Here is a 25,762-nt window from a genome sequence, read left to right as displayed (position 1 = left end):
GAAGACAAACGAACTGCGAAGAACGTAATTAAAAAGAAGCCAAATGAGAGCAACCCAACTGAAATCTATCCATTTGAATATATGCTAACCGAAAACAAGCTGGTTGGAACAAGCGAATTATTGCATAGTTGTTATTGCAGAGTACAATAGCCTCTAGAATTTCGATGAAGGCGAAATTATTGAGGCTCCTGTACTGTGTGTACAGGAAAAAACTGCACAGTGATAAAGCAGCACCGCGACATAACAGCACACAAGACAAACAGCACGCGTCGTAACAGCACAGCGACAAAACACGACACGAAAAAAACAACAAGGCGACAGAATAGCAAGGATAAAACCGGCCCAACGATAACACGGCGCAATGCAGAACGCTGCACTATCCTTGGGGGACAGGCTCATGAGCATGCGGCGTCGTCGACAGTGGTCTCGAGATAATCTTTACAGAAAAAAAACACGTTTTAATTTGCATTCTCTAGCTAGAAGCATTCCGCGTTTCGTCTCTTCTGACAGGTAGACAAACTCTCTTGGAGGTGCTTTTGCGGGAAGAAATTCGGTCCAAGCCAACTGTAAGACCAGTAGTTACAAAAGCAAATTCGTGGCGTAAATATAAATATTTTCTCTTTTGCCGTTCCCAAAAAACAGCCCTATGAATTCGAGTCAAGCATTTCAGACTGCCTGACGCAATACATAGACGACGAATCCGGTCATTTATCGAAACCAACGCAGTCTAGTTTGCTTAGTATTATCTCTGCTGCGGCTGCGAGATGGTACCTCACACAGCGTGTCAGAGGCGCGAGTTACAATTTGCATCATGTTAAGCCTAAAATGAGCGTATGTAGGCATCAGATAGGCAGCGCGCAATAAAGTGTCTCGCAGCGCAAAAAAAAAACTAAACAAACGATGTGAATTGTAAGCGTGTTGCATGACCAACAGTCTTTGTATTTAGCAGTTGCAAAATCTGGCGATACTGTTTATTGCGTTTTTCTGCATAGAATTAGCCAGTAAATTTATGCTGCAGAGGCACACACCGTCGACAGGCATTAAAGAAGATATCACAGTTTTCAATGCTTGTGAATACGCGACATACTTTTTTCTTTCGCTTGTAAACCGTCTACACATGTGCGAGTCTGTAGAAATACTGAGCGATTAACATTGTCTATTGGGCGACGTTACCCTGTCTTCCTGTAAGAGTCAAGCCGCATCTGTTCCAGTTTTCTGCGAAAAGCATCACTTCCAAGGGTACGCATCAGTTCGCATTCGTAAATGAATGTATGGCAGCGGAAAATGAGTTCATGTAGGCAGCTGCAGATGTCGACACGATCAATTTGGCACTACAGAAATTAGAACGCAATTTTTGAACAGAAACTGCATCTGCTGTCGTACATACGACAGAGTTCGCTCACGGCTCAACTCATAGTTTTGTGATACACATGTCAAGTGATTTACTGGAAAGAAAAAAAAAACTTGGTGTTTCACCAGGAAGTCTGCGTAGTGAACAGCAGCTTGAAAGCCAGGTCGGGAAGTCAAGCCTTCGTGAGGCGTTTAGAAATTTGCAGCTTATGGAAGCATTTGCGAACAATTGTGGCATCATTCAGGCTTGTTATAACACTACCACGCCATTAAAGCATATAGTCGTCAATTCTATCAACATTTTCACCGGTAAACGTTTGCGCAGATTCCGTTCTGCACAGAACAAGTGATTAGATTTCTAATTGGACAGTATATACAATAAAACTACTTCAATCCTAAACTGCTTTTCAATACTTTGTACTCGTTTTGCGGTGTTGGAGCAAGGTTGATTCCCGTTGCAACATGTCCTCCGCGTCGGGCACACTGCACAGTTTTCCAAAGCCACGCCTGCGGAGAAAGGGGAGCAGGCTCTCCGGAAGCGGCGCTGTTAGTCACAGACGCGTCATTTCCTTCAAGAAGGACGTGGGGTGACGGGCGCTGTGCATCAGGGTCATCTCCCGCCGCATGTGAGGGTTGCTGCTCGGCGTGTGCACGGCGCAGGCACGCACGAACACCACCGTCGCAGCTGCGCCCACGATGACCGCCGCCAGCGTTAGGTACCAGTGACGCTGCGGGTAGTCGCGCGAGGAACGTTTTGTAATGTTTCTGTTTACAAATGAAATGAAATAAAGCACATTTTTTTTAACGCAGCCTGCAGTCATCCTGAGTGGCTAGAAAAAGGCTGTGCATTTTCACTGTGAAACATAATGCATCCACAGCACGAGAATATTACCTACAGGCAGCTACCATCCCCATGCTATAAAAAGGCAGATGGCATAGACTATGATACCCGTAAGTAAACACTAATATAACTTAGACAGCAATTAGCTCGAAATATCCCGGCCACTCATCATGGTGTGTTCATGCTTCACCACTTTAAATATAGCTGAGCGACTGTTAGCTCCAAGCATAAAGAATTTCTTGCGCCAAAATGACAGCCTTTATCTCAAAACTATTGGTAATAGTCGGAAGCATAGGCTTGCTCAACAGTGAAAAAGTTTGTTCTAATTATTCCTTTCACCTGCTCCTTGCTTCTACCTTCTTTTCAGATCGCTTGTGGCGTTGTATTTCTGGGCAGAGTGACTGACGTTCTACTCTGCTGAAATGCAACACTGTCCAAGTAACCGATATCGCAAATAGACTGGCGCGGCCACAGGCGGCAGTAGCGTCATTGTAACGTTACTGCCACTGCACTTCAGGACGCCATCCTTTACTATACCAGAAACGCGAACGATTTTTATGTTTAATATGAGATTTAGCGCCCTTCGGACATGTAGAATAAAATTTTATTTAGGTGGAATTATAGGCTAGAGGAAACCATCATAATTCTTACTGGCAAGCGTTTATTCGAAAACGCGAAGGGCGAGGATCATGCACGTACAGGACAGACGCTAGGACAGCGTGTGTCTCTTGCGTATGTATTCCTCGTCCTTCGAGTTTTACAAAAGCGCTTGCCAGTATGAAGTGGGATAAAATATTATTTGATTAAAAAGAACTTTCATTGCAGTGATGTGACTGATTCACCAAACGTGTGGTTGATTCCTTATTGAACGGAAAAAAAATGACACTTCTGCAGCTAAGTACACCTTAATAGCTTACATTCGAAAAATGCAAAACTCCTTGAGTCACTCTTGCATGCGGCTGAATTCGCGTTCAGGGAAACGGCAGCGCAAAATTCCTGAAATCACCAGAGTGGTTCGAACCTGGCCTTGGCAGCCCAGTTTCGATGGAGGCGAAATACAAAATGCGCCTGTGTGCAGTGCAATGTAAGTGCAGGTTAAAGATCCCCAGGAGGTCGAAATTATTCCGGAAACTTCCACTACGGCATCTCTTTCTCGCTTTCTTCTTTCACACCCTCCTTTGTCCCTTCCTTTACGGCGCTGTTCGGGTGTCCACCGAGATGTGAGACAGATACTGCGCCAATTCCTTTCCTAAAAAAATAATTTGATCACCAATATATGCATATGTTTCCGATATAAAAGACTGGCAACTGCTTGGCTACAAGCGCGTTTTGATCAAGTACCCCAGAGTTGCACCTAACTGGCACAAAAAATAAGTCACTAATAACTTTTAACAAGTCTTTTCTTATGAGGGTTTTGCTTTTGCCTAAATATATTTGCCTAGGGTCTGAAAAGTAATGTGTGGTGACCGCAGCCCCCAGAGGGCTGGATTAATTGGAAAGATATGGGAGCGGCATTTGTCATTCAGTGGGCGCAGTCAGGCTGATGATGATGATATATCCTGGAAGATTTTCTCTCGTGCCTTTAATATCTAATTCAATTTCATTTCAAGCTCCCTTTTCATTCTGCAACATAGCTGTTTTGGAAGTGCATTTTCATGCTCTGGCGTCTCGTTTTGCACCATTACAGCTACAGTTTACCCATATGACGTGTCTGTTCGAGCTTCGAAGACAGTGTGTAGGGCAGATTCTGAAATTTCCTCAGGTAAGCGCAGTATACTTCACCGGTGCATGGGCATTGTAGGGATGACAGCCAGCAAGACTGAAGCGCGACCAGAATCTTCAGCCGGGAGAGGCACCAGAAAGTCACGAACGATGACATGGTGAGACAAGGTTTGTGGGGCGCGCCTTGTTTCCTTTTGTAAGACTAAGGTGGTCTCGGCGCTAAGTATAGCGACCACAATCCTCACCAGGAGAGCGCTAGCAGCGCTCTTGTCTCCGAAGACCAGCCGCTGCAACCTGAAGAGGATGCCTTCAGCGTCGATGAAGCGGCACTTCTGGAAGGCGTCGCAGTAGCCCTGCAGGTCGTAGCACGGGGCTCCGGGCTGCATGCGCCGACCGCAGAAGTCCTTCATGGATTCGAACGAGCAGGCCTCCTTGCATTCGCTTCCGGGCTCTGCAGCACGCGAAAAGAGAGAGTTGTCGCCTAGGAGTATGCGAAATGATGTGTAGTTAGCTACAGAACGTAATAATTTGAAATAATCTAATCCTGCGCTGGAAAAAAAAAACAACGAACGCAGTTTGCATCCGCAGGAAAGCAGCAACAACAAAGCTTATCCGGTCCACTTTAACCATAGCATCGGCTCACTGGGGAAACACATACTTCACTATGAACCTTTTTATTACATGCAATAACTCGTGGACTTTTTGGAATCAAATGTACTGAGAGGCCTTTGAATTTTGGCAGAGCGAAGAGTATGAATAGAACCATACATTCACATCGTGAATATTCGCGCAACCTGCTATGTATCGCCTCTCGAGGCAGCGGTGACTAGAGAAAGGGTGCAGAAGAAGGCAGTTCAGGAGACGAGTGGCAGTTCGAAAGGACGTCTCCCTCCAACCTGTAAAAGGACGCCCTCTCAGATACAATACGCCATCCTTTGTGCGGGAGGCCTGTATACGCGAACATGTCGCCCGGTTTGTATACCTCCGCACCACTGCGACCCCAGCGTGCACCCACCGTCCTCCCTGCAGGCGATGAGGCACCTGTCTTCCATGCTGAGATGTGCAGCAGTCAGGTAGCACTCCTGGAGGTTGTACAGGCGGCACACCGACTGACTGCACTCTCCCTTCTCGCACAGCTGAGTGCCGTGGTTGCACAGCGTGCCGTCTGGCTTCCAGTCCGATGCCGGACATTCGGCGGCGATACCGCTGGACAGGCAGTCAAGTGTTCTACAAAAGTGCCGCGTAAACAAACGTCCCAAGACGACCAACCAAAAAATCTGGAAGGGAGGGACACATTAGAATAATACTATAAAAAGCCAATATTCATTCAAGCTAGAGAAGGCCCAACTGATTAAGAAGTTTGGGTATACAGCGCGATGTCAGTGCAGGTTAAAGAACCCCAGGTGGTCGAAATTTCCGGAGCCCTCCACTACGGCGTCTCTCATAACCTTAGTCGCTTTGGGACGTTAAAACCCATAAACCAAACCAAACCAAACCAGTCTACATATCTTTGTTTTTTGTTTTACTTTCTCCAAGCTGTCTTCTATCTAAAATGATTTCGTCAGTACTTAACCCTCCTACTCAGCAGCACCATAAAAAAATGCATTTTCCAGTGCTATAATTGGTTTAAATAACTATTGCCTTGTTTCATACATATATCCCCGTGACGAAGAGTTTGCTTTCCTGCTGATGCTAATGGCGCCGAGCAATCCGCACTCCAAAGAAAACAAATACTGAAATCGCTCTTGAGGCTGTGTTCTGTGTAGACATACGATGCACGTCCCCCGCTATCTCAAAAGACTAAAGCGTTGAAGGGGAATGACTCGGTACAGCTTTTGCCATCAGCTCACTGCAGCTGCTTCAAAGTCCTTTCGCGAAGAGAACGAATGGCCCTAATCCCTCTGAATAAAAGAACTTGCGGATCAGTTCGTGAAATAATCTCTCTAGACTATCGTGTGGGCTTTGCTGAGATTTAATGAGTGCTACGCTTCAAAGGATACTCGCAGAAGGCCTCGAAGGTGCAGTCGTCTTCAGGTCTGCAGACCGTCGAAGTGTTCTGAAAGCGGCACTGAGCGCTGCAGCAGGCGCCGTTGCTGGGACTGAAATTAAAGGAAACCATTGAATTTAGGTGTAATTTTTCAAACCATTTCGCTTTAGTGTCTTTTTTTCACAGGCAAAGCATTGTGTTATGTGAAGGTTGCCCCGAAGCTACGGTGAGACTACCATCGTCTCGATAAACATCAAATGCAATTATTGCAGAAATATTTTTTTCCTTAAAGGGACTATGTAATGAATTAAAAGTCACTTGTAAATGTTTTAAATGCTTAGAAATGATGCTAAGAAGCATTCACACCAAGTATGAGTCTTCGGGACTGAGCCGGCAATTTATTATGAATTTTTAAAAACCGCGTTTGTTAAAATTCGCGGGCCGCTTGCTGTCTTCGCAGTCACTGACTTCGAAACCAAAATTCGGAAAATAGACGTCACTAGTCCCGTGACGTCGGCAGGCCACCACACGTTGTCATTCGCTGGAGCCACGGCAGCCACGACGTCACGGGTACGCTTCGGGTAGCCGTGAAAATCGTCTGCTCGAGCCGACGCGCGACCCCCTCGGGCAAGCGCGAGCCAGGGCATTGCCTTCACGCATATGTTTCCAATTTACCACTGCCGCCTCTTTCTGTCGGGAGTTCGGGAACCACTCGCAGTGCATTTGTCGCAGTGACAAGCAAATAAATCAGACGTGCGCCGCGATTCAGGAAGGCGAAGAGAGACCGGAGAGACACTGCTGCTGGGGCGCTGGGTGCGACAAACGGAAGTCGCAAACCGAACGTCCGCCAAAGACGTATTCATGGGCGGGCCCCAGTCCCAGAGCTGTTTTCTCTATTTTTTCTTGGTGCTCCGCGCGTACGAGTTGAGGGGGGGGGGAGGAGAAGCATGATTTTTGATCGTCTCTAACTTCGTTGTTATTGATGCTAGCTTAAAAATTCTTGCACTGGGGTGACGAGTGACGGAATGCCTATCTCTCGTCTGCTTCACGTAATCTCAATTTTTCTGCATAGTCCCTTTAAGTCTTCAAGGTTTGCGCACAGTGCCCTTGCATCTGGTACTGGTTCTAGAACAGGACAGCGCACGGTCAAGAACCCCAATTGGTTGAAAATAATTCGCAGCCTTCCTTTTTTCTCTTCCTAATTTCACTGGCTCCTTTATCCCTTCGATCACGGCACGGCTGATGTAATTTTTGTGAGGAAGACAGGTACTGCGCCTTCATATTCCTCACGACCTGTTCATTGAATGGAATAAAAGACGACAATATCATTCACCTGGTAAAACAGCGTCCTTGATACGGAGTGAGACGTACAAAAGGGTAATTAGCCGAACTCTAAGGACGCGTTAAATGCGTTTCTTCGTGAGCAAATCTGTTTGTTCGACATGTGCATGTATAATAAAACGTTTTCAGGCCGGGTTCGTAAACGAGGGTCGATAAAAATGGGTAAATTTTCTAGTTTCTGTCTGTATGATTTTAAAGAATCGGCTAGAATACTGTTATCTCATAACCACCAGCTGCATTTGGTCACTAGCAACATCTATAGTTAGAACGTTTATTCCTGAAGAAAAAAAAAAGTCCACATAATAAATCAAACATAAGGTCATTACGCTTACATAATTTACTACACAGTGAAAGTAGCGCACGAGTGTTCATAACTCATAACTCGAAGCATTATTTTATTTTGGAACACTGACTAGTATGCTTGTCCGTACTTTGTTGCTTCTACTTCAGGGCCAAGCTATTGAGAGACAGAGTAAAAGCATCAAAATGTCATGAGTACGCAAGTAACCGAGATGGCAAGTGACGAGATGGCTTAGAGGGATGCATATGGTGACTAAGAATGATGGAATAAGGCATGATGATACACGAAGCATGGTACACGATCGCAAAAATGGGAGCGAAGTCACAGGAGTCAAAGTTCCGTTAATTTCTACGTGCTATGAGAAGTAGTTGTCAGTGGAAACAGCATAGGACAGAAAGGATGGGACGATATTCATTGGTTACAGCGACTCTCCCATATGCGAGTAGCATCAGCTGAAGGGGGAAGAAATGCGAGCATACCTGCACAAGGCGCCCGGCTTGAACGTGCACGCCTTGCGGTTGATTTCGCCGTGCTCGCGCGCGTAGCAGCACATGTCGACACCGCAGTCCTGTGGCACCAGGCCGCAGTCACACTCCTCGTTATCCTCGCGAATGGAGTTGCCGCAAAACGGGCCCCGGGGTTCTGCACACGTCAGCCGCGCATTCCAGTGAAGGTTCTTTCCTTGTACAAAGTAACAGATTTCACCCAACCTCAGTCATTAATTGGCGTCGTCGTCATCACCATTATGCGTTGCCAAAACCCATCGGTATTGGAGATTCAGTGTCGCCCAAAGATTCATGGGTCAACTCAGTGATGCAATGTTATAGGCTATTACAACACAAAGCCAACGCTGCTGCCTTCTGTACTTTGACACTGCATGAGTAAAAGCAGCTTTAACTACAGCAATGCTAAAGAAATGGAGAAGGAGCACCTTTCAAGGTGTAATTATATTTCCAAAGCTGCATCGGTAAGTAATTTTGACGCATCTTCATTCCAGTAGCCTACAGCGTAGTTTTACAGATTAAGGGCGAAAGAATTTAAGGGGGCACGGTGCTTAATCGGCCAGCACGTCAAGAAAAGAGGAAAGGTGGAAATGCAAGACGAGTAAACACAATAATCGCTAAGATAGATAAAGGCCGGGCAACAAGATTAGGAGAAATAATAATAACGCACTCTTCGATTCGCTGGTCGGCTTCAAAATGGAGCGGAAACTTTTTCACGAACAGGAGAGAAATGGCGGAAAGCGTCATCAATAATTTGGGACATCTCCTAGGCAATCTTGCGGATTATGGCGTTTAAATGAGAAAAGGCGCTTTTTTTTTTTTTACAGATAAGCGCACAGATACCACACATGGCTTTTCTGTGCTTTTTCCTTCCACTGGTGACCGCCGAGAAACCAATATCTGTTTTGTCATTGCTTTCTTCAAATCCCAGCTTGCATCATTATCGCCATCACTACGTCGACTGCAGGGCGAAGGCCTCTACAATCGACCTCCAATTAAACCTGTCCGGCTAGGTATGTGGCCCCGTTTCACCAAGAAACTTTATAACCTCATCCGCTCACCTGTATTTTTGCCGCTTCTTAATTTGGTTTGCCTTCGCTAGGAATCCCCTCCGTTACGCTAAGGCGGTATTGGTAGTCTTCTCTTCCCATAATATGACCTGCTCAAGCTGCGTATTTCACTCTAGTTCGACCTTAACTGCAATATGCGTGCTCTGTCAGGGAGCTTTTACAATCTAACATTTTAAAGCCCTCAAGTCCGCCAAAAGCCGTGCGGTAAAATTTGTAAGTTCAGATTATTGATGTCAATAAAGTGTTAGGCATTAAAAAAAAGCCAACCTTTAAGTATCGAATTCTGCAGGAAAATAACAAAGCTTTGCTTCTTCCGTACGTTCACTTCTGAGTCAGTCCAAGTATACCGCCTTTCACTTTGCATCAACATCCTATAAAGCCATCCAACCCCGTCGAACGTCCACTTCTGTGCATATCCAATCAATCTTCGCCCAGACTGCAAAGGACTGGAACAACTTGCACGCCGAAGTCGGGATGTGTCATATCCTAGCGCACTTCAAGTTATTCATCCTACATCTAATTAAATGATGTAATAGCCCATGTCTTGTCTGACGTCTTTAGAGTGTCTTTATTTTGCTGATATATTATAAACAGGCAATCAGTCAAAAAGGCAGAAAAACATGCAAACAAACTGACAAGTAAAAAAATTCCTTCTTTATTTGAACAACGATATCGTTGGTTCATGCTTTAAGGCGCCTCCTGCTATCTTCCTATTTCTTGAGTGTTACCCCTCAAGATGCGTCTGCATCACATTCACATAAAAGACGAAACAATACCAAGACCGCCATATCCCTGATTTTTAATCTCACCCTGAAAGCAGTTCGGTCGAGAGCCTTTGTTGGAGAACATCTGCATCAGGACTGCCGATATGTTGCGCACGCTGCACACGGAGAAGCGACGGTTGTTCCGCCTGTCGCCGCGTGTGGCACTGGCAAACATGATATAGTTGCCACCGGTGCCCTCAGGAACGCACTCCGGAAGTTCGTCGTGCTGCACCAGAGATACGCGCTAAGCGCAATTTTGTAATTGCCTGTGGTTACGCTATTGTACTTACAAGGGGCGAACCTCCATTATTTTTCTGGTAATAGCGCAAACAAAGCACCCGAATCAGTGTTGACTCAAGTGCTCTGTGACAAAAAAGCCTACGCCAGAGTTCCCTTGTTTTGAACCCGGCGCTGCAGGGAAGACTTGGCAAAGCGGTAGTGTATCGCGGTTAATACAAACATGGAATGCTGAAGCTGCTTTTGGCAGCTTCTCCTTTTTTTTCAATTTCAGTTTAATCTGCAACTCCCTGTTTTATATATAGCGTGAGCCGTTATACGAAGCCCAACCCAATGCCTCGCGTGGATGGCGCTTCTATAAGGTCACCGATTGATGTGCTCATGCTAGAAGATTAAATAACGAATGAAGGGGCAGCGATGGGAGAAAGAAGGGAAGAAGTAGGATGAGAAAATGAAGAGACAGTGTTATCGACAGAGATATTGAAAGAAGAAAATAAAAACGCTTGCCAGGAAAGAGAAGAGAAAGAAACGAGAAATGAAGTATGGCCAAGGAAGGAACAAAAGCAGCAGAAAATGAACGGATGGTGTTGCAGGAAGAGAAATAGAAAAAACTCTGAATGCCAAGCAACTAGGTCACCTGAGAATCCTTGAATGCGTACCCACTGCTCGATTTCAGAGTCGCGAAAGGCATCCGTCACGTGTGCCACTCTTATTGGCTCGGCGTATCTGTCTCCCCGAGCAGCTGCAACTCGTAAACTAAGTTCTCGGTAAGAAGAAACTAAAAGTTTCGCCCTACAGTAAGCTGAAGCAACAAACTAACCGAAAACCAGCCTGCCAGCCACCGGCTCATGCTGATTGTTGACGGGTGCACTAAAGAGCATTCGGAGCTCGTTCGTCTGCCGCAAGAACAATATTCTACACGCTCCGAGCATTCCTAGAAACTTCGAATTATTGTTCTCTGCGACCAATATCCTATTTAATCGAAGCAAACGCCCCGGCTCGCAGTTTTCATTGTTGGACTCACTGACATGGTCTCTGCACGCCTCCGATCTCATAGCAGGCACATGAGGCTTACTATCCACGGTGACATCCAACCTCTATGACAAAAGGTCGGTGAGCCAACAACCGCCTCCATGTAAGTATAGTCGTGCAGTCGGCGGCTATTACGATATTGTTAGAGTTTGCGAGCTACAAAGGGCTTTCATGAAGCTCATTTCCAACTTCAGTTATCAAAACGGACGTCAAGCAGTGAATTTCACGAGAACAGATAAGTGATTGCATAATTCAGCACAGTGCTAGTATCTACCGAGCGTCTTCCAAAAGACAAGTTACCACTTTTTGCCACCTCTGAAAGATTCCTGAAAATCCTTGCGACGAAAAACACACAAACCGGCTGCTTTTTGCGGAATCAACAAGTGCGAGGCGCACGCCAAGAATGCATTTCCGAATTCATAACTTAACACTTATTCTCAAAATGAAATTTGCGGCTTAAGTTCCATCTGTGAGACCTATCTGGCTGTAGTCAGGTCGCTCCGTTCCTAATAAATTGTGTTGCCATCCAGGGTCAGCTCAGGATGCAAATCGATTGCTATCTATAAAATCAGCACTCATTCCATAAGCAACAATTCCGATGTTTAGCGCATGAAGGAATATCTGCATTTTATTTGGTTATTTAATTTACTGACGGGCGTCCTATGGTTAGATGAAAGCAGGAAGGGCACTTTACACACCAATAAAAAAAGCAAACAATATTACAAGAATGTCGATGGATTCTGAGTTCTAGAGGCCCGTGTACTGTGCGATGTCAGTGCTGCTATGCCGGGAAACCCGCCCGGATTCTAATTCTCGAGGCCGCAAACTTTCTCCTGCAAACGTCCCTTTGACAAGCCCTGGTGCTGCGCCGCAAGGCAACGCGCCCTAACGCTCCCTTGACAAGCCACGATGCTGCGCCGTAAGTCAGCGGTGTCTAAGGAGAAGCATCGGCGAGCAACGTGCCTGGACACGTCGCTGGGTGCCAGACAGCGAGGCGCCAGATTCCTTCTCTGCCGGACGCCACCGCGCGCGGCAAAATTTGAAGCGGTTGGCCCGCGCGATCGCTGATTGGTCCTTTCGGACTGCCGTCGAGTGCTGCCTTTGGATTGGCCAGTTCTGAGGGGCCACCGTTCCTGAGGCTATATAAGCGCCACCGCTGCCGTTTGGGCAGCAGCTACAACTGACGGAGTGACCGAGTGACCGACCCACCGTGAGTCGAGTGCTGCTCACGAGTGGAGTCGGATGGTGTGACGTGCTGGTGTCTCGCTGATCGTCGCTGTGCGAGAACAGTCGCGTTGTATAGCTCTCGGCCCCCGTGCCGATGTTGAACTATATTATGTCCTGTACATAGTGTATAAAGCGTTTTCTTAGTCTCACCGACGCCTGACTCGGAGTCTTCGCTACCGCTAAGAGAGCTGGCAACGCTCAGTCACGAAACGGGTGGCGAGCGCAACGGGACCACCTCTATGGCACAACATTGGTGATAGCGGTGGGATGCCCAAAACCACAACATTGGATGGCAGCTATGGGATCGACCGACATCAGCTACCTCGGCGCGGTGAGTGCCTGAAGTTTTCCTCAAACGCCAGACTTTCTCCGACACAGGTTATAGTAGCTCAGAGAAAGCTTTGGCGTAGCATTATGTTAACCTGGTGTGTTTCAAGCCTAGGAAGAGTGTTTTGAAAACCAAGGGATGCTGAAGGGGTTAACAAGGCAGTGTGAGAAATGCTTGCGCGTGTCTAACTAGTAGCTATATAGTTGTGTACGGCAAGTATTTTCTAAAAGGGCAAACAGCAAGAGGCCATTGTGAACGATGGAGGGTTACAAGGTCAGAGAACTTCTCCAAATTTGTGAGGAGTTGGTCATTGATTTGGGCCCAGCAAAAAGAAAGAATGCGATCCTTGCGGTCATGAGAACCGAGGACGTGACGGCTGAGGAAGCCGAAGAGGCCTGGGCTGATGTCATTGAACGGCGTGAGCGGGAGGAAAAGAGGGAGAAGGAACGTCGCGAGGAGGAGAGGCGGGAGCGCCAGGCGCTTAGAGAGCACGAGGTAATAATGATGGAGCTGGAGCTCCTCGAAACCTCGCCAACGCTTATTCTTGCTTCTACGACAGTTCCCTCTAACGGTCCAAGAATAAGCGACCAACTGCCGCCCATGGTCGTCGGCGAGGATAGGGATAGATACCTCGATAAAGTTGAGCACGTGTGCAAGGGTAATCACATTGAGGCTCTAATCTGCGGCCCAGATCGTGGCTGTGAGTCACATGACGGTGACGCTGAAGTGCCAAGCCAGAGCGCAGCGTTAGCTGTAAAGTGCTATGCTACAGAGATTACCGCTGCGATCCTGAAAGATGAAGGCGTAGCGCCAAGATGTAGATCACAGGAGAGCGAGCAGCTGTTCTCTGCGGAAATTGAGACAGGTCGCTCTGAGTTCGCGACGGCCAGTGGCGCACCGATAGCGCCAACTGAGAGTTCGATCGTAGGCGAGGAATGCCGCTCAGCGCTGCATCGAGACAAAGATCAGCTTAGTGAAGGTCAAACTCCAGCGTCTTGTGATAGACTGCCGGAAAACGAGCTATTGTGCTCAAAGGAAATAGCACCGAACGGTTCGTCAGGTGAACCGTCGCCTGGCACTGCTAGAAAGGCGCAGGTTTTGTGGCTGCGCGAGCAAAGCCTTGCTCGGGACGAGTGCATGAATTCTTCAAGACCAGATTTTGCTGGTCAGACGAAGGCTGGTAGCTTGAAGGATGAGGGCCCCGAAATAACCGGAGAATCGCACAACAGATCCGCTAGGGCAGTTCCCAAAAAGCGGCGGCGTAGAAGAAAAACCAATGTGAATGGTTGCGCTAAAAAGGGAAAAGTGCGGAAGAAGTTTGTACGATCGAGGGCCGGCAATGTGCGTAAGAGGCCGAAATTGTCACCTTGGAGCCCAAGAGTTCGCAGGCGTCGCGTAAAAGGAAAGCAGACTCACCAGGCGCAGCCTGGTCTAAAGCGTACTACGCCGCTGTGGAAGAACCGCAGTAGAATTCCTAGGATTCGGAACGGGCGTGATGGACTCCAGAGAAGGGTGCGCGGTCGCCACACAAAAGAGCGCCACAGTGCACGCGCTAGTCAGAAAGGGAAACGACATGACTGGGACCGAGAAAGGAGGAAGCGCCCCTCTCGCTTTCAGCCTTCCAAGCGCTGCCTAGGCTTTGGACGCATGTCGCGGAGAGGCGTGACTAATCAGCCCCTCAGCTTCTGTGAAGCGTCGGCTGGTCGAGCGGCCGTCCGACCCCGACCGCGCAGGGCGCGGCTGAAGTTCGTGGATTCTAAGAATACATCTTTCTTGTTTTTGGTGTTTGTTTTTGTGGTCATTCACTCAGTTTTAAAAAGAAAGATGGAGGCAAACCAAAATTTGAGCTTCGGACTTAGAAACGAGCCGTATTGTTTCTCTAGCCTGATGGGCAGAGTGATTCATGGTTTGGGCGAGTTCGCATTGCCATACCTCGACGATGTTGCCATCTTTTCGGACACTTGGGAAGAACATCTCGAGAACTTGCGAGTCGTATTGTGCAGGTTGAAAAAGGCAGACCGGGCTGTGAAACCAGCTAAATGTCACCTAGGTTGCGGTGAAGTGACTTATTTCGGCTATGTGGTGGGGCGCGGCCGGCGTAGACCTTGCAACGTCAAGGTAGCCGCTATTGTAAACTATCCCCATCCCACCGCTAAGACGGACATAAGGGCTTTTTTAGGTTTAGCTGGATATTACCAACACTATGTGAGAGACTACTCTGACCTTGCCAGCCCGCTAACAGACGCGCTTCGAAAATCGGAGCCCGTTAAGGTGACGTGGGACTCGAAGAAAGAGAATGCGTTCCAAGTGTTGAAACAAGCCTTGAGCCATAAGCGAGTTCTTACGGCACCAGACTTTCCGAAAGGTTTCATCTTTGAATGTCACGCGAGCGATCGCGGAATGGGAGCGGTGCTATGCCAAGATGATGCTAGCGATCATGAACGACCAATTTTGTAGTTGAGTCGCAAAGTAAGTTGTAGGGAAGAGGCATACAGCACCTCTGAAAAAGAGTGCGCCTGCCTTGTGTGGGCAGTTCAGAAGCTGGCTTGTTATGTCTCCGGTTCTAAGTTTGTTGTGGAAACGGACCATTGCCCCCTAACCTGGTTAAGTAACATGTCGTCTAAAAGCGGCCGTTTGCTGAGGTGGAGCATGACCCTCCAGCAGCACAATCTGGTTGTCCGCTATAAGAAGGGAAGGTTGAACGCGAACGCCGATGCTCTAAGTCGTGCATTCTAGGCCTCGCTTCTTTCAGTGACCTCCTCGTTACTTACCTTCTCTCGCTTTGCAGCAAACTATCATGTTCGAAGGAAGAAAGGGGCAAAAATGAATGACCTCATTTGCTTCCTCAGTAGTGTGTTTTCGGTCCAAATGATTTCAAGGGGACCAATCTTATTTTCATTATTATTGTTGATTATTAAGTGCTCCTGCTATTTTGATGTGTTGATACTTTGCAAAATGGTTGTTTGAACCTTGTGTACCAGATCGTACACATGCCTCTTGTTGCAGCGGGAATAAATGGGGACATCAATTTAGTTAGGTTAATTTGGATTATGGCTTTGTCTGGTGTTTGACGGCAGACAGAGGGCACTTGCTCGTGTTGGGTGTTGCCTTTTGCCGGTCGGTTTTGTAGTCGGCAGAACGACCAACCATGACCAGTGGCGAGAAGCAAGGGGATCGGAACGACCTCAGCGAAGTTGGTCGAGGTGCCTTGGCGACAACGAGGAGAACAGAGCTCCTGGCCTGCGAGTGGGACCTGGTGCTCGTGAAGTTACCTGGACGTGAACTTGGAAGAGCCTGACGAAGAGGCGCGCCAGGCATCCGAGCCACGTGGAAGCAGCTCGTCTTCCCGGCGCCTTATCTGATGGCGGGGGTGCTGTTATGCCGGGAAACCCGCCCGGATTCCAATTCTCGAGGCCGCAAACTTTCTCCTGCGAACGTCCCTTTGACAAGCCCTGGTGCTGCGCCGCAAGGCAACGCGCCCTAACGCTCCCTTGACAAGCCACGATGCTGCGCCGTAAGTCAGCGGTGTCTAAGGAGAAGCATCGGCGAGCAACGTGCCTGGACACGTCGCTGGGTGCCAGACAGCGAGGCGCCAGATTCCTTCTCTCCTGGACGCCACCGCGCGCGGCAAAATTTGAAGCGGTTGGCCCGCGCGATCGCTGATTGGTCCTTTCGGACTGCCGTCGAGTGCTGCCTTTGGATTGGCCAGTTCTGAGGGGCCACCGTTCCTGAGGCTATATAAGCGCCACCGCTGCCGCTTGGGCAGCAGCTACAACTGACGGAGTGACCGAGTGACCGACCCACCGTGAGTCGAGTGCTGCTCACGAGTGGAGTCGGATGGTGTGACGTGCTGGTGTCTCGCTGATCGTCGCTGTGCGAGAACAGTCGCGTTGTATAGCTCTCGGCCCCCGTGCCGATGTTGAACTATATTATGTCCTGTACATAGTGTATAAAGCGTTTTCTTAGTCTCACCGACGCCTGACTCGGAGTCTTCGCTACCGCTAAGAGAGCTGGCAACGCTCAGTCACGAAACGGGTGGCGAGCGCAACGGGACCACCTCTATGGCACAACATTGGTGATAGCGGTGGGATGCCCAAAGTCACAACATTGGTGGCAGCGGTGGGATGCCCCAAAGTTAGAACAGTGCACGTTAAAGAAACCCAGGCGCTCGAAATTTCCGGTGCCCTTCACTACGGCGTCCCTCATAGCCTGAGTCTATTTGGGACGTATAAGGCAAGCCAAACAATTCTATAGAGCAATTCACAACGTACGCGGCACTTACACCCAGCAAAGAGTTTGCAGCATAACAAGGCCTTGAAAATCACGAGGAACTCTGAAGTGCAATACAAAAAAAAAACTAACTGGAGGAGAAACTTAAGCTCCGGCTTAAGGGTTTGACGCGATAACTTTAGTGGGTTAATTCTCGTATATGCGGAAGTGGCCATTCTGTACTTAAGCTTCATAAGCTCAAGTAGAGAATAAGCTTCATTCTGAGTAAGGTGTACAGTTTTAAGACGTATGCTTGTGTTTACGTACTTTTGTGGTCCCACGATCATGATCGTACGGCCGATGTGGATGTTCTGAGCTCATTCATAGCTCTAACTATCGCATTTTAAGATAAGTACGATAGGCGAGCACAGAACACCGTTGTTGGCCGCGTAAAATTTAGTCATGTTGTAATTAGGAACAGTATTTGCGCCCCACATGTCCATGAAGCTTAGATACAAAACCTTGCTGCAGTAATCAACTTTGGATTCATTCATTTAGTATGCCAGGTTCTCTGGTCATTTATCTCCGAATGCGAGACGAAAATGGACCTTTCTGCTGGGACGTAAAAGCGCATCAAACATTCACATTTAAGCCAGGCAAGACGGCTTAGTAGGCACCTGCGTGACTAGTAGTCACGTTTGGCTAACGAAGGCATTACTGAACAACTAAAAGCTTAGGTTTTTCTCTGTATTGCTTCTACGTGAACCATTTCGGAATCATCTTACCACATCCCTGTATTCTACAGAAGAGAATATGGAGTCAAACCTGTCGGCTAATTTTGTCAATAAAAACGCGCAGAATACGATCATTCGACCACTGGATACCCGGTGACCACCGTATGAGTTAGTACTAACCGACGCTCCAAAGTTGTGTCCGAGCTCATGGGCGAAAGTGATCTCGGATATCCTCTGCGCCACGCGGCTGTTCTTGCGGAGGAAAGTGACCACGCCCGTGTTAAGGCTGAGCCTCCCGACGTAACCGCTGGAGCTGCTCTCCCCCGTGATGCCACTGCTGGCTTGGAACTGCTCGCAGATGCCGCCCGAAAAACCTGTCCAAAAGATAATAGCATCACTTAGCGTATCGGCAGATAACGGGGTCACGTTAACACTCAGCTTGGTTTTAGGAGACTGTGGTGTCTTCGTAGATCCCGAACACCGTTCTTAGTCCAAAGCGAACGCACAAGATGCGAGCGGTGTATGAGAACTCGTTTAAAAAATTCAGGCTGTAAGCCATCCAGCATCGGCAGTCTTGCCCGAGAAGGCGCTTGAGATGAGAACTTACAAAGAAACTCAGGGTTCTTAGCCGCTTGTAAATTTCACACGATTACTGTGGAACGGCAGCTCGGCAGGGAATGATTGCGATAGAACTAGCACGTAGCCCTTAAATGACATTATAGGCCTACTTGTTACGAGACAAGACATTTAAATCTGAGTTATTTATATTTTGAATTTATAAGAGTCTGTGCTTGTTCTTGAAGACAAGAGAGATCACATGAGTGCGCACGTTCAAAGCACCTGCCGTATAGCAGCAGCCATTTTACTGACCTTCGGGTGCAGCCATATAAGCAAGACCCAGCGTCCCCCCGGGAAAGTCCCGGTGAGTCCACAGGTACGAAGCGCAGAAGCCGTTGTGGTTTTGTTTCGACAGCTCGTGCAGAACGAATGGGGCGTCCAGGTTATCCATGCAGAAAGGGTTTGTTGGTGCCGACGCTGCATCGCAGGCGCTGGAGTCGTTGATCTGTAATGGCGTTCCGAATGACTTCAGTAGGTGTCTTAATGTCTGGAAAATACACTAAGGGCGTTACAAAGCGGCAATATCAACTGTTTCAGAGGCGCTGGCGTTTTCTTTAAAAGTATACTGCGGACAATCTGAAGTTGGCCTGTACTGATGGAGCACGCTGTTTTCATAGCAAATAATCTATACTCACTGTAAAGGGAGTTTATCAGCTAACCAAGACAAATATTACAGACATGCACCCTTCTGGTTCGTTAATTGATTAACTCAGTAATGACGCCAGGCACTACTGACATGCTACGTCGTAGCTGCCACTGAGCTGCTTTTGAACACCAAAAAAATGCCGCCGTAGCATATGGATGACTGCGCGGATTCCTGTCTAAGGGAAGAGTACTCCGCATCAAGGCCTGTACTAGCGTCTCCGGCTAAAATTCAGTTGCCGAAATTGGTCTTCGCAGCAGGATGTAGTTCAAGGTAGTGTGCAGTATAGCGGCCGTAGGCTGACCGTACCCCAGCTAGCAGTTTTGTACATATGAATACGGTTGCTTATTCGTTTGTTAAGGAAACGAGCATGCGGACGGGACAATGATTGCACCGATAACGCGAAACTGGAGGAACAAGGATAATAGAGCGTGTCACTGCAAAAAAATGGAATTTGCACCTTCAGCCGTAACCGGCACTTTTCGGAAAAAAACTGGGGTTACGTCAAGACATTTTTTTTTTTTGCACGGCTAACCGATGCTGGGCTGTACTCGAGTAAGGTATTCAAATAGTTCCCACGGAGGTCATTTAGGTCCTTATCGATAATGTCTAACCAACATGCCCAAGCGTCTACCAAGTCTGCATTCATTTTTAGGTCCTGACATCACGTGTTTGAATCCAAGTTGGGGGAAAAAAGCGTTACATATTTAAATAAAGTTCTATAAGCAATAAACCCTTCCGTTTTTATTTAAATAACATGTAGAAAGCTAGAAAGAAGTCTAAAAGATTTTCGCTCAGAATAAAAAAGTAATGTAGTTGGAGCACTCATTTTATCCCTTTAAAGCCAGAACCTTTATTCCACTATCTCGAGAAATTCGACGTCATGATGGATTCTGAAATCGATAAGACCATTTATTCGCGCCAAGGTTTTCTTTCAAAAAGCGTTAAAAAATTCATCGCCTATTGATAACAAAACCTAAAATTCGAACACAAAATAGGTGAGATCAATCATATTTGCTTTCGATTTTCACGCGACCAGTGGCAGCCCTCACCACAAGCCGCTGCACCTCAAACTTGATATCGGTGATGCCGTTGAAGTTCGTGTTTCCAAACATGTCCGAGGCGGCGTTCACGTGTTTGGACACCATGCTGATCAGTTCCTGGCGGGCCCTGAGCACCCTCTCTCGGCCGCCTCCCTGCCACGAAGCGACAGCCTCGAACAGCATATGGTCTATGGCGATCTCCAGGTTACACACTCGCTGCACGTATGTCTTCCGCGACTGCTTGCGCGCTGCAAAGACGCGGCTTTGGTGCGGTGCTGATGCCCAGAAGTTTCCGGCCTTGATGTTCGAATCGTGCGTCGGGACGGTCCTTTCAATCGTCCCATTAGCTGTCATCGCCTCCAGGTCGACGTCTCGAACAGACCGCTTTGGCCGGTGCTTCTTGTGAGACTATTGGAGAGAAATGAGATTGTAAACGCCTATATATCCTTTGAAGTGAGCCCTGGGGGACACGAATTGAAGAAATCTTAATGCCAAAGCGCTAACATCTATAATCGACTCGTCGTAGTACCTTGTGAACTAAATATGAACTACCAGATCATTTAGGTGAGAGGCATGTTTGAGCTCAGTACTTGCATATTTGAAGGTTCCAGAGCTGATACTAAATTTAACGTAGTGTTAATGTGTACATTCGCCCACACAGCCGACACGAACAAGTTTTAAACGCCGCCGCTGCACTTCTGAACGACATTTCTCGTGTAAGCAGAGCGCAAGTCTTTCGATGTCGTTACCGCATACTTAAGCTAGATGGAGTATGTCCTCACAAACTCCTACGACTAAAGTCTGCAAGTTGACGATATGTACACAGTACCGTGCTGGTAGCAAGCAGCAGGCAGCACGTAACGCTATTCCCTGTTTAGTCCATTAATTACTGCGTCAGTGGTCGCACTCGGATGTAAAGAAAGCACTGCGACTTCTACTGCAGTCTTTCCCCTTAAATTTCATTATGTGTAAATGGCATGTGAAATGATTTTAGAATTTTAGGTATCGGGACAACAACAGAACAGCACATACAAAGCGAAGATAGCTCGAGAGGAGTGGCATAAAATAGAAACAATCCCTATGACCAACACTCGCTGTTTATCAGCATCATTTGCTGCATAGTATTTGCTTCGGTACGTGAGTTGGGGCAGTTCTCTGCACCTGGAATTGACGTCGCCTGTAGCGGTGCCGTATTTGGTCCATGGCGTCCTTGGTGGCCCCGTAGAGCCCGCAGCGCCCGCCGGCGAAACTCACGTCGCGTGCCGAGTAGATGAGCGAGTGGAAGTGCGCCGACTCCGGGAAGAATCGGCCGGCGCGCTCCACGTAGAACTCCTCGCCCTCGCGGGGCAGCGAGATGCTTCCGCTGAACACGCCGTCTATGATGGACCCAACGACGCGACTTCCAGGCGCCCCTGGACAAAGGCGTATAACCCGCTCTTTAAGCTCATCTGTTTTTATGAGTTCCTGCTTGAGGCGAACGCCTGAACTGAGGCCCTATACACCTCTAAACTGGCGCCAGCTGCTGCGCATCCTGTGACACAGCGCAATTCTAGTTGCCACCTCTTTGAACTGGCAAGATACTAGAGCGGCTGAATGGAATGATGCGACCATGAATCTAAATCACTATTCTTGGATGTTCCTGCACATGTTCTACGTTCAACAGTGTTTGGCGCCGCCTACTTATGCGTAACAAGCTGCTTGACTGCTTACGCAGAAAGGTTTGTGGACGAAATGTTGACTATCACAAATAGCCAATAAATTAATTGTGAATATGAGTGATTTAAAAATTTGTCGCTCATAAATCGGCACAGTGGTCTGTTGACCGTTCGTACCATAAAATATAGTACTGTGACAGCGATTGCTAAAAATATTTCTCAATAAGGACTGGGAAATTCAAAAATCGATGTAACGGTACTGCGCTACAGCTAAGATCGTCATGTTTTTTAGGGTAATTTTCAATAAATGTGGCGCACTTAACGAAGTGGCGATAGCGCAAATGAACCTGAAGAGTTGGAGATTAGAATTTTTATCTATTGGGCTTGTGCTAGTGTGCGTTGCATTACTGCAAAGAGGACGACTAAAACACGAGAACTGCTCCTGTCGTCGGATGTTACCGAATCTTACCGACGACGTCACCCGAATACAGGTGGTCGAGGTTCGGTGGCACTGAAGATCTTTGCATCTGGAGAGTGAAGTCCTCGGAGAAGGCGGAGCTGTCCCGTTTGAGGTGCAGCAGGAACTCTCTAGAAGATTACAGAAAACATATACAGCCGTCCGTTAGCTGCGGCCTGCAATCGTTCAGGCTAGGAATGAAGGATAAAAGGGCAATCTATCGACGTTAACGGCGGTAACTTCTTCGCAGACGTACTCTTAGAGCGACAGGCTTGCTTACAACCTATTCTCTGACCTCAGTCAGCAACACTTTCAAATTAGGCTGACCTGGAAAACGGTCATATTCTAGAAAGCCAATGAAGTGAAATTGGAGAGATTACATCCTTTTAGAACCCCTCTGCTGTACTCGATTTAAAGGACCGGTTGTAACAGATGCCCCTGGCACAAAGTGCCGAATGAACCAACAGCAAAGAAGTGATGAAGACAGCGGCATATGCCTACCGGCTTTCGCACTGTAAGAAAGCTACTTTCTTCCCCAGTAATCGCAAACTCATTAAGGTACCTTTCCCAAACAGCACCTTCTAATATTGGGCAGCATAGATGTTTTGTAAATACCAAGGCGGATATATTCTCATGATACGAGTAATCCGTGTTTCGAGACAAAATGCCACAATCATTAGCTTGATATTCTCGCGTCACCGTCAGGAGTAGTGAACCTCATACCAGTATACTTGTCTTGCAAGCGCTTCATACGCGCTTCTAGCGTCGAAACAAGTCTACTAAAGCGAACAAGAACATGAAAGGTGAAAGCAGTGGAGTTAATAGCTTAACTGTCGTAGTTCATTCAAAGTGAAGCACTCATGTCTATAAAAATTGGCGGGGGCTTAGCTTTCGTTAAGCCTGGTAGGTTGCGAAAGCAAAAGCGCAGCGCCTCCAACTGAAGGAGCGCAGTGCGCCGCGTCTACAGGTCACGCGTGGCTACCGGCCGCCGCTGCGCGACGACTCCAAGCGTCTTCGGTAATTTTTTATATTATGTTTTTGATGTTGTTGCGACTGAGAGAAAGAAAACTTAATCTACAGCTGGTATGACGTCACAGCGGCAGTAGCGCCACAGGTGCGCAGCGCAGCAAACACACACCGTAACTGGAGCCAGGCTCTCTGAAGAAGCGAGTTGGTCGCCCATAATCTACAGCTGCTATGACGTCACAGCGCCAGTAGCGCCACAGGTGCGCGGCGCGGCGTAACTTCAGCCGCGCTATCTGAAGGAGCGAGTTGGTCGCCCATATTCACTTCGCTAAAGGTAAACTTAACTGCGGCCGGGTCACGCGAAGGCTTGAAAGTGCGAGTAGTATTGCTTTCGCAATAAAAAGCGCACAATAGGGACTTAGAAAGCGGATGGAAAAACATTGGTCTAGTCCTTGCGTCGAGCTCCTTCTATACGTCACATCTGTTCACTATATTATCAACATTATCTACTTTAACTACAATCAGTGGAGAAGCTCAGTAAATGCTCACCTGTTGTGGGCTTTGAATGACAGCTGGACGTTGCGCATGGATGGATGTTGAGCAGCCGAACGCTTCCAACGTCTGCCCAGCTCGCGGATGGGCTCGTACGAGAGTGGCTCGTAATGCAGCACAAAGTCGTTGAGGACTCGCGCTGCATGAATGAACGACGGCGCATTAGAAGTCTGAGATTTTTTCTTGAGCAAATGCATATCAAGGAAACCCTCACCATTTGCCCGTTTCGTGTTTTCACGTCCTGTTTGTAAAGGCAGCAATATAGATGTGTCGTTAATCGATACGCACGTGTCGGCAGTTCGCGGGTGTAGGAAAGTGTTCTGGTGATAGTGGAAGCGCGCAGGGTGAGAGTGGAAGCGCCCTCAACTCTCATAGGAAGCGAGGCTGAGATGGTATTCTTAAGTGTCACAAGAAGCAGGAAAGAGCTGTATAGCGTGGCGAAAAAACACAGCTCTGGCTGAGTCTAGCGCATTTGCTGACTCAGCCCATCCAATATGTAAATTATAACGACTCGCATTAATATCTTTAGAAGCTCCTCTTCTTTGAATCAAAGCTATGGCCACAGTATTCGAAACAATAAATAAACAATCAAGTAAGCAAGAGAATTTTAGTAGCGCTAAGTAAATAAGCAAAGTCACAAGCTGCAAACTTCAATGAAACAAATAATGCAAATAAGAAATTCTCTCAATCACTTAGTCAAGATGAAAGATTACAGCAGAAAAAAAAAGCTGATAATGCCTTATTCAGGGCCACAGCCTAAAACACATCACCAAGCAACTACTCAACTGGCTGCTTAATACCACGCATGCTACAGTGTAAGGAAAGAGGCACTCTTGAAGATGGCAGCTCCCGCGACACGCACTACTCTGCCGTATCAGGGCGTGACGCCCTGCTTGTATCAGAAGGCCAACAATAAGAATGATGACGTCACGAGCCCGTTACGGCGACAACCGCCGGTCATTAGTTCTGCAAGAACATAGTTTCTTCCAGTTGCCGAATGCTTCATCTCGCGCTGGCTTAAGGCCAAGTAAGGAAGACAAAGCCGGATGCATTTGGAAGCGCATTCGTGTTCCACGGGCACCTGCGTAGCAGTCGTTAAATTACCGCCTAAAGTAGCAATGCATGAGCCGCTATTACGCAAGACTCCTTCAAAGCACTTTGATTTGAAAGCCCCAAAAAGAGAGTGTAGTTGAGTCTAATTGAAGTAGACTCCCCACACCATTAATGTATCGCGGGTAAGCCCCAAAAGCGATGATTTAATACCTGTTGGCAAGAGTCGGTACGGACTTGGTCACTTACCCGTGTGGACAAGTGAGGCCATCCAGGGGAACGTCGCCACTGCAAAGCAAAAGTGTCCGAGGCCAATCATGAAAGACGCATGGACACAGCAGCCCTAACGCAGGTCTCTTCTTCTTCTACTTCTGTCTCTTCGCAGCTCGCGAGGCTGGCTCGTGCGGGCAGAGCGGTGTCGGTCGAAGAAAAGCTGCGTAAGAAACAAACATGTTGCTTAGAATGTTCAGCCTGAAAGTGAAAGACAAAAGCTGTGGGCATGTTCGCCTAGACATCAAATGTGTGCCATATAAATGAATATTTGAAGCACAGTCATTTCTTTAGGAAGTTTTGACATTTGACTGCGTCACCTTTGGGCTGTCCGAAGAGATCATTGTTGCTAGTCATGAAACAGTTGGGGTAAAAAAAATCAACAGAGGTTGTTTACTATATTCAAATAAGTGCAAAAGCACAGATTTGTGCTAAGTAGAAGACGACGATGAGCTGGCAGTGCCGCGGGGTGGAGAAGATGATATTTGACGAAGACGACGCTCCTCAGGGCACAGCATTACTCCTTTTCCTCCACTATAAACGCTCCTCTTTCCAGCAGTTCACCGCCTGTTTCTTAGCCACTCCCCCGTAGCGGGTATGTGCCATTTTATTTGAGGCCAGCCGACCATTGAGAGTGTAGTGCAATTTAACACGAGGCGTATACGGCTGTAGCGACAGCTTAGTGGTCTCGCGCAGCGGCATTTGAAGCTGATCTGTTGGCGCCGCCACGGATTCAACTCATAGCAGTGGATATTGATGTGATTTCTTTTTGCTAGGCTCTGAATCTCCGGGCATATACAGGCAAGAGACGATTTTACAACGCTCGGAACCTCAAGACTAGTGCTTTCGCTCTAAGACTGCA

General features: G+C 47.7%; 2 protein-coding genes across 2 annotated transcripts; both read right to left on the bottom strand.

Annotated features, from left to right (window-relative positions):
• Nucleotides 1-1,878: 1,878 nt before the first annotated feature.
• LOC149340265 (disintegrin and metalloproteinase domain-containing protein 10-like) lies at nucleotides 1,879-18,670 on the bottom strand. The gene is made up of 8 exons (XM_089550703.1): nucleotides 18,517-18,670; nucleotides 17,827-18,020; nucleotides 9,925-10,105; nucleotides 8,022-8,184; nucleotides 5,914-6,012; nucleotides 4,929-5,119; nucleotides 4,159-4,364; nucleotides 1,879-2,078 (listed from the first exon to the last, which is right to left on the bottom strand). The coding sequence occupies exons 1-8, from the start codon at nucleotides 18,653-18,655 to the stop codon at nucleotides 1,902-1,904; spliced, it is 1,350 nt and encodes a 449-aa protein (XP_089406829.1). The 5' UTR covers nucleotides 18,656-18,670; the 3' UTR covers nucleotides 1,879-1,901.
• Nucleotides 18,671-19,911: 1,241 nt separating this feature from the next.
• On the bottom strand, nucleotides 19,912-24,901 carry LOC149340264 (disintegrin and metalloproteinase domain-containing protein 10-like). The gene is made up of 5 exons (XM_089551089.1): nucleotides 24,880-24,901; nucleotides 23,578-23,719; nucleotides 22,075-22,193; nucleotides 21,112-21,362; nucleotides 19,912-20,358 (listed from the first exon to the last, which is right to left on the bottom strand). The coding sequence occupies exons 1-5, from the start codon at nucleotides 24,899-24,901 to the stop codon at nucleotides 19,912-19,914; spliced, it is 981 nt and encodes a 326-aa protein (XP_089407215.1).
• Nucleotides 24,902-25,762: the final 861 nt, after the last annotated feature.

This window comes from Amblyomma mixtum, chromosome 6 (assembly GCF_055824585.1).
Source record: "Amblyomma mixtum isolate Tamu chromosome 6, ASM5582458v1, whole genome shotgun sequence".
NCBI classification, from domain to species: domain Eukaryota; kingdom Metazoa; phylum Arthropoda; class Arachnida; order Ixodida; family Ixodidae; genus Amblyomma; species Amblyomma mixtum.
Note: the sequence above shows the minus strand (reverse complement) of the source record. Positions and strands in the feature narration are given on the sequence as shown.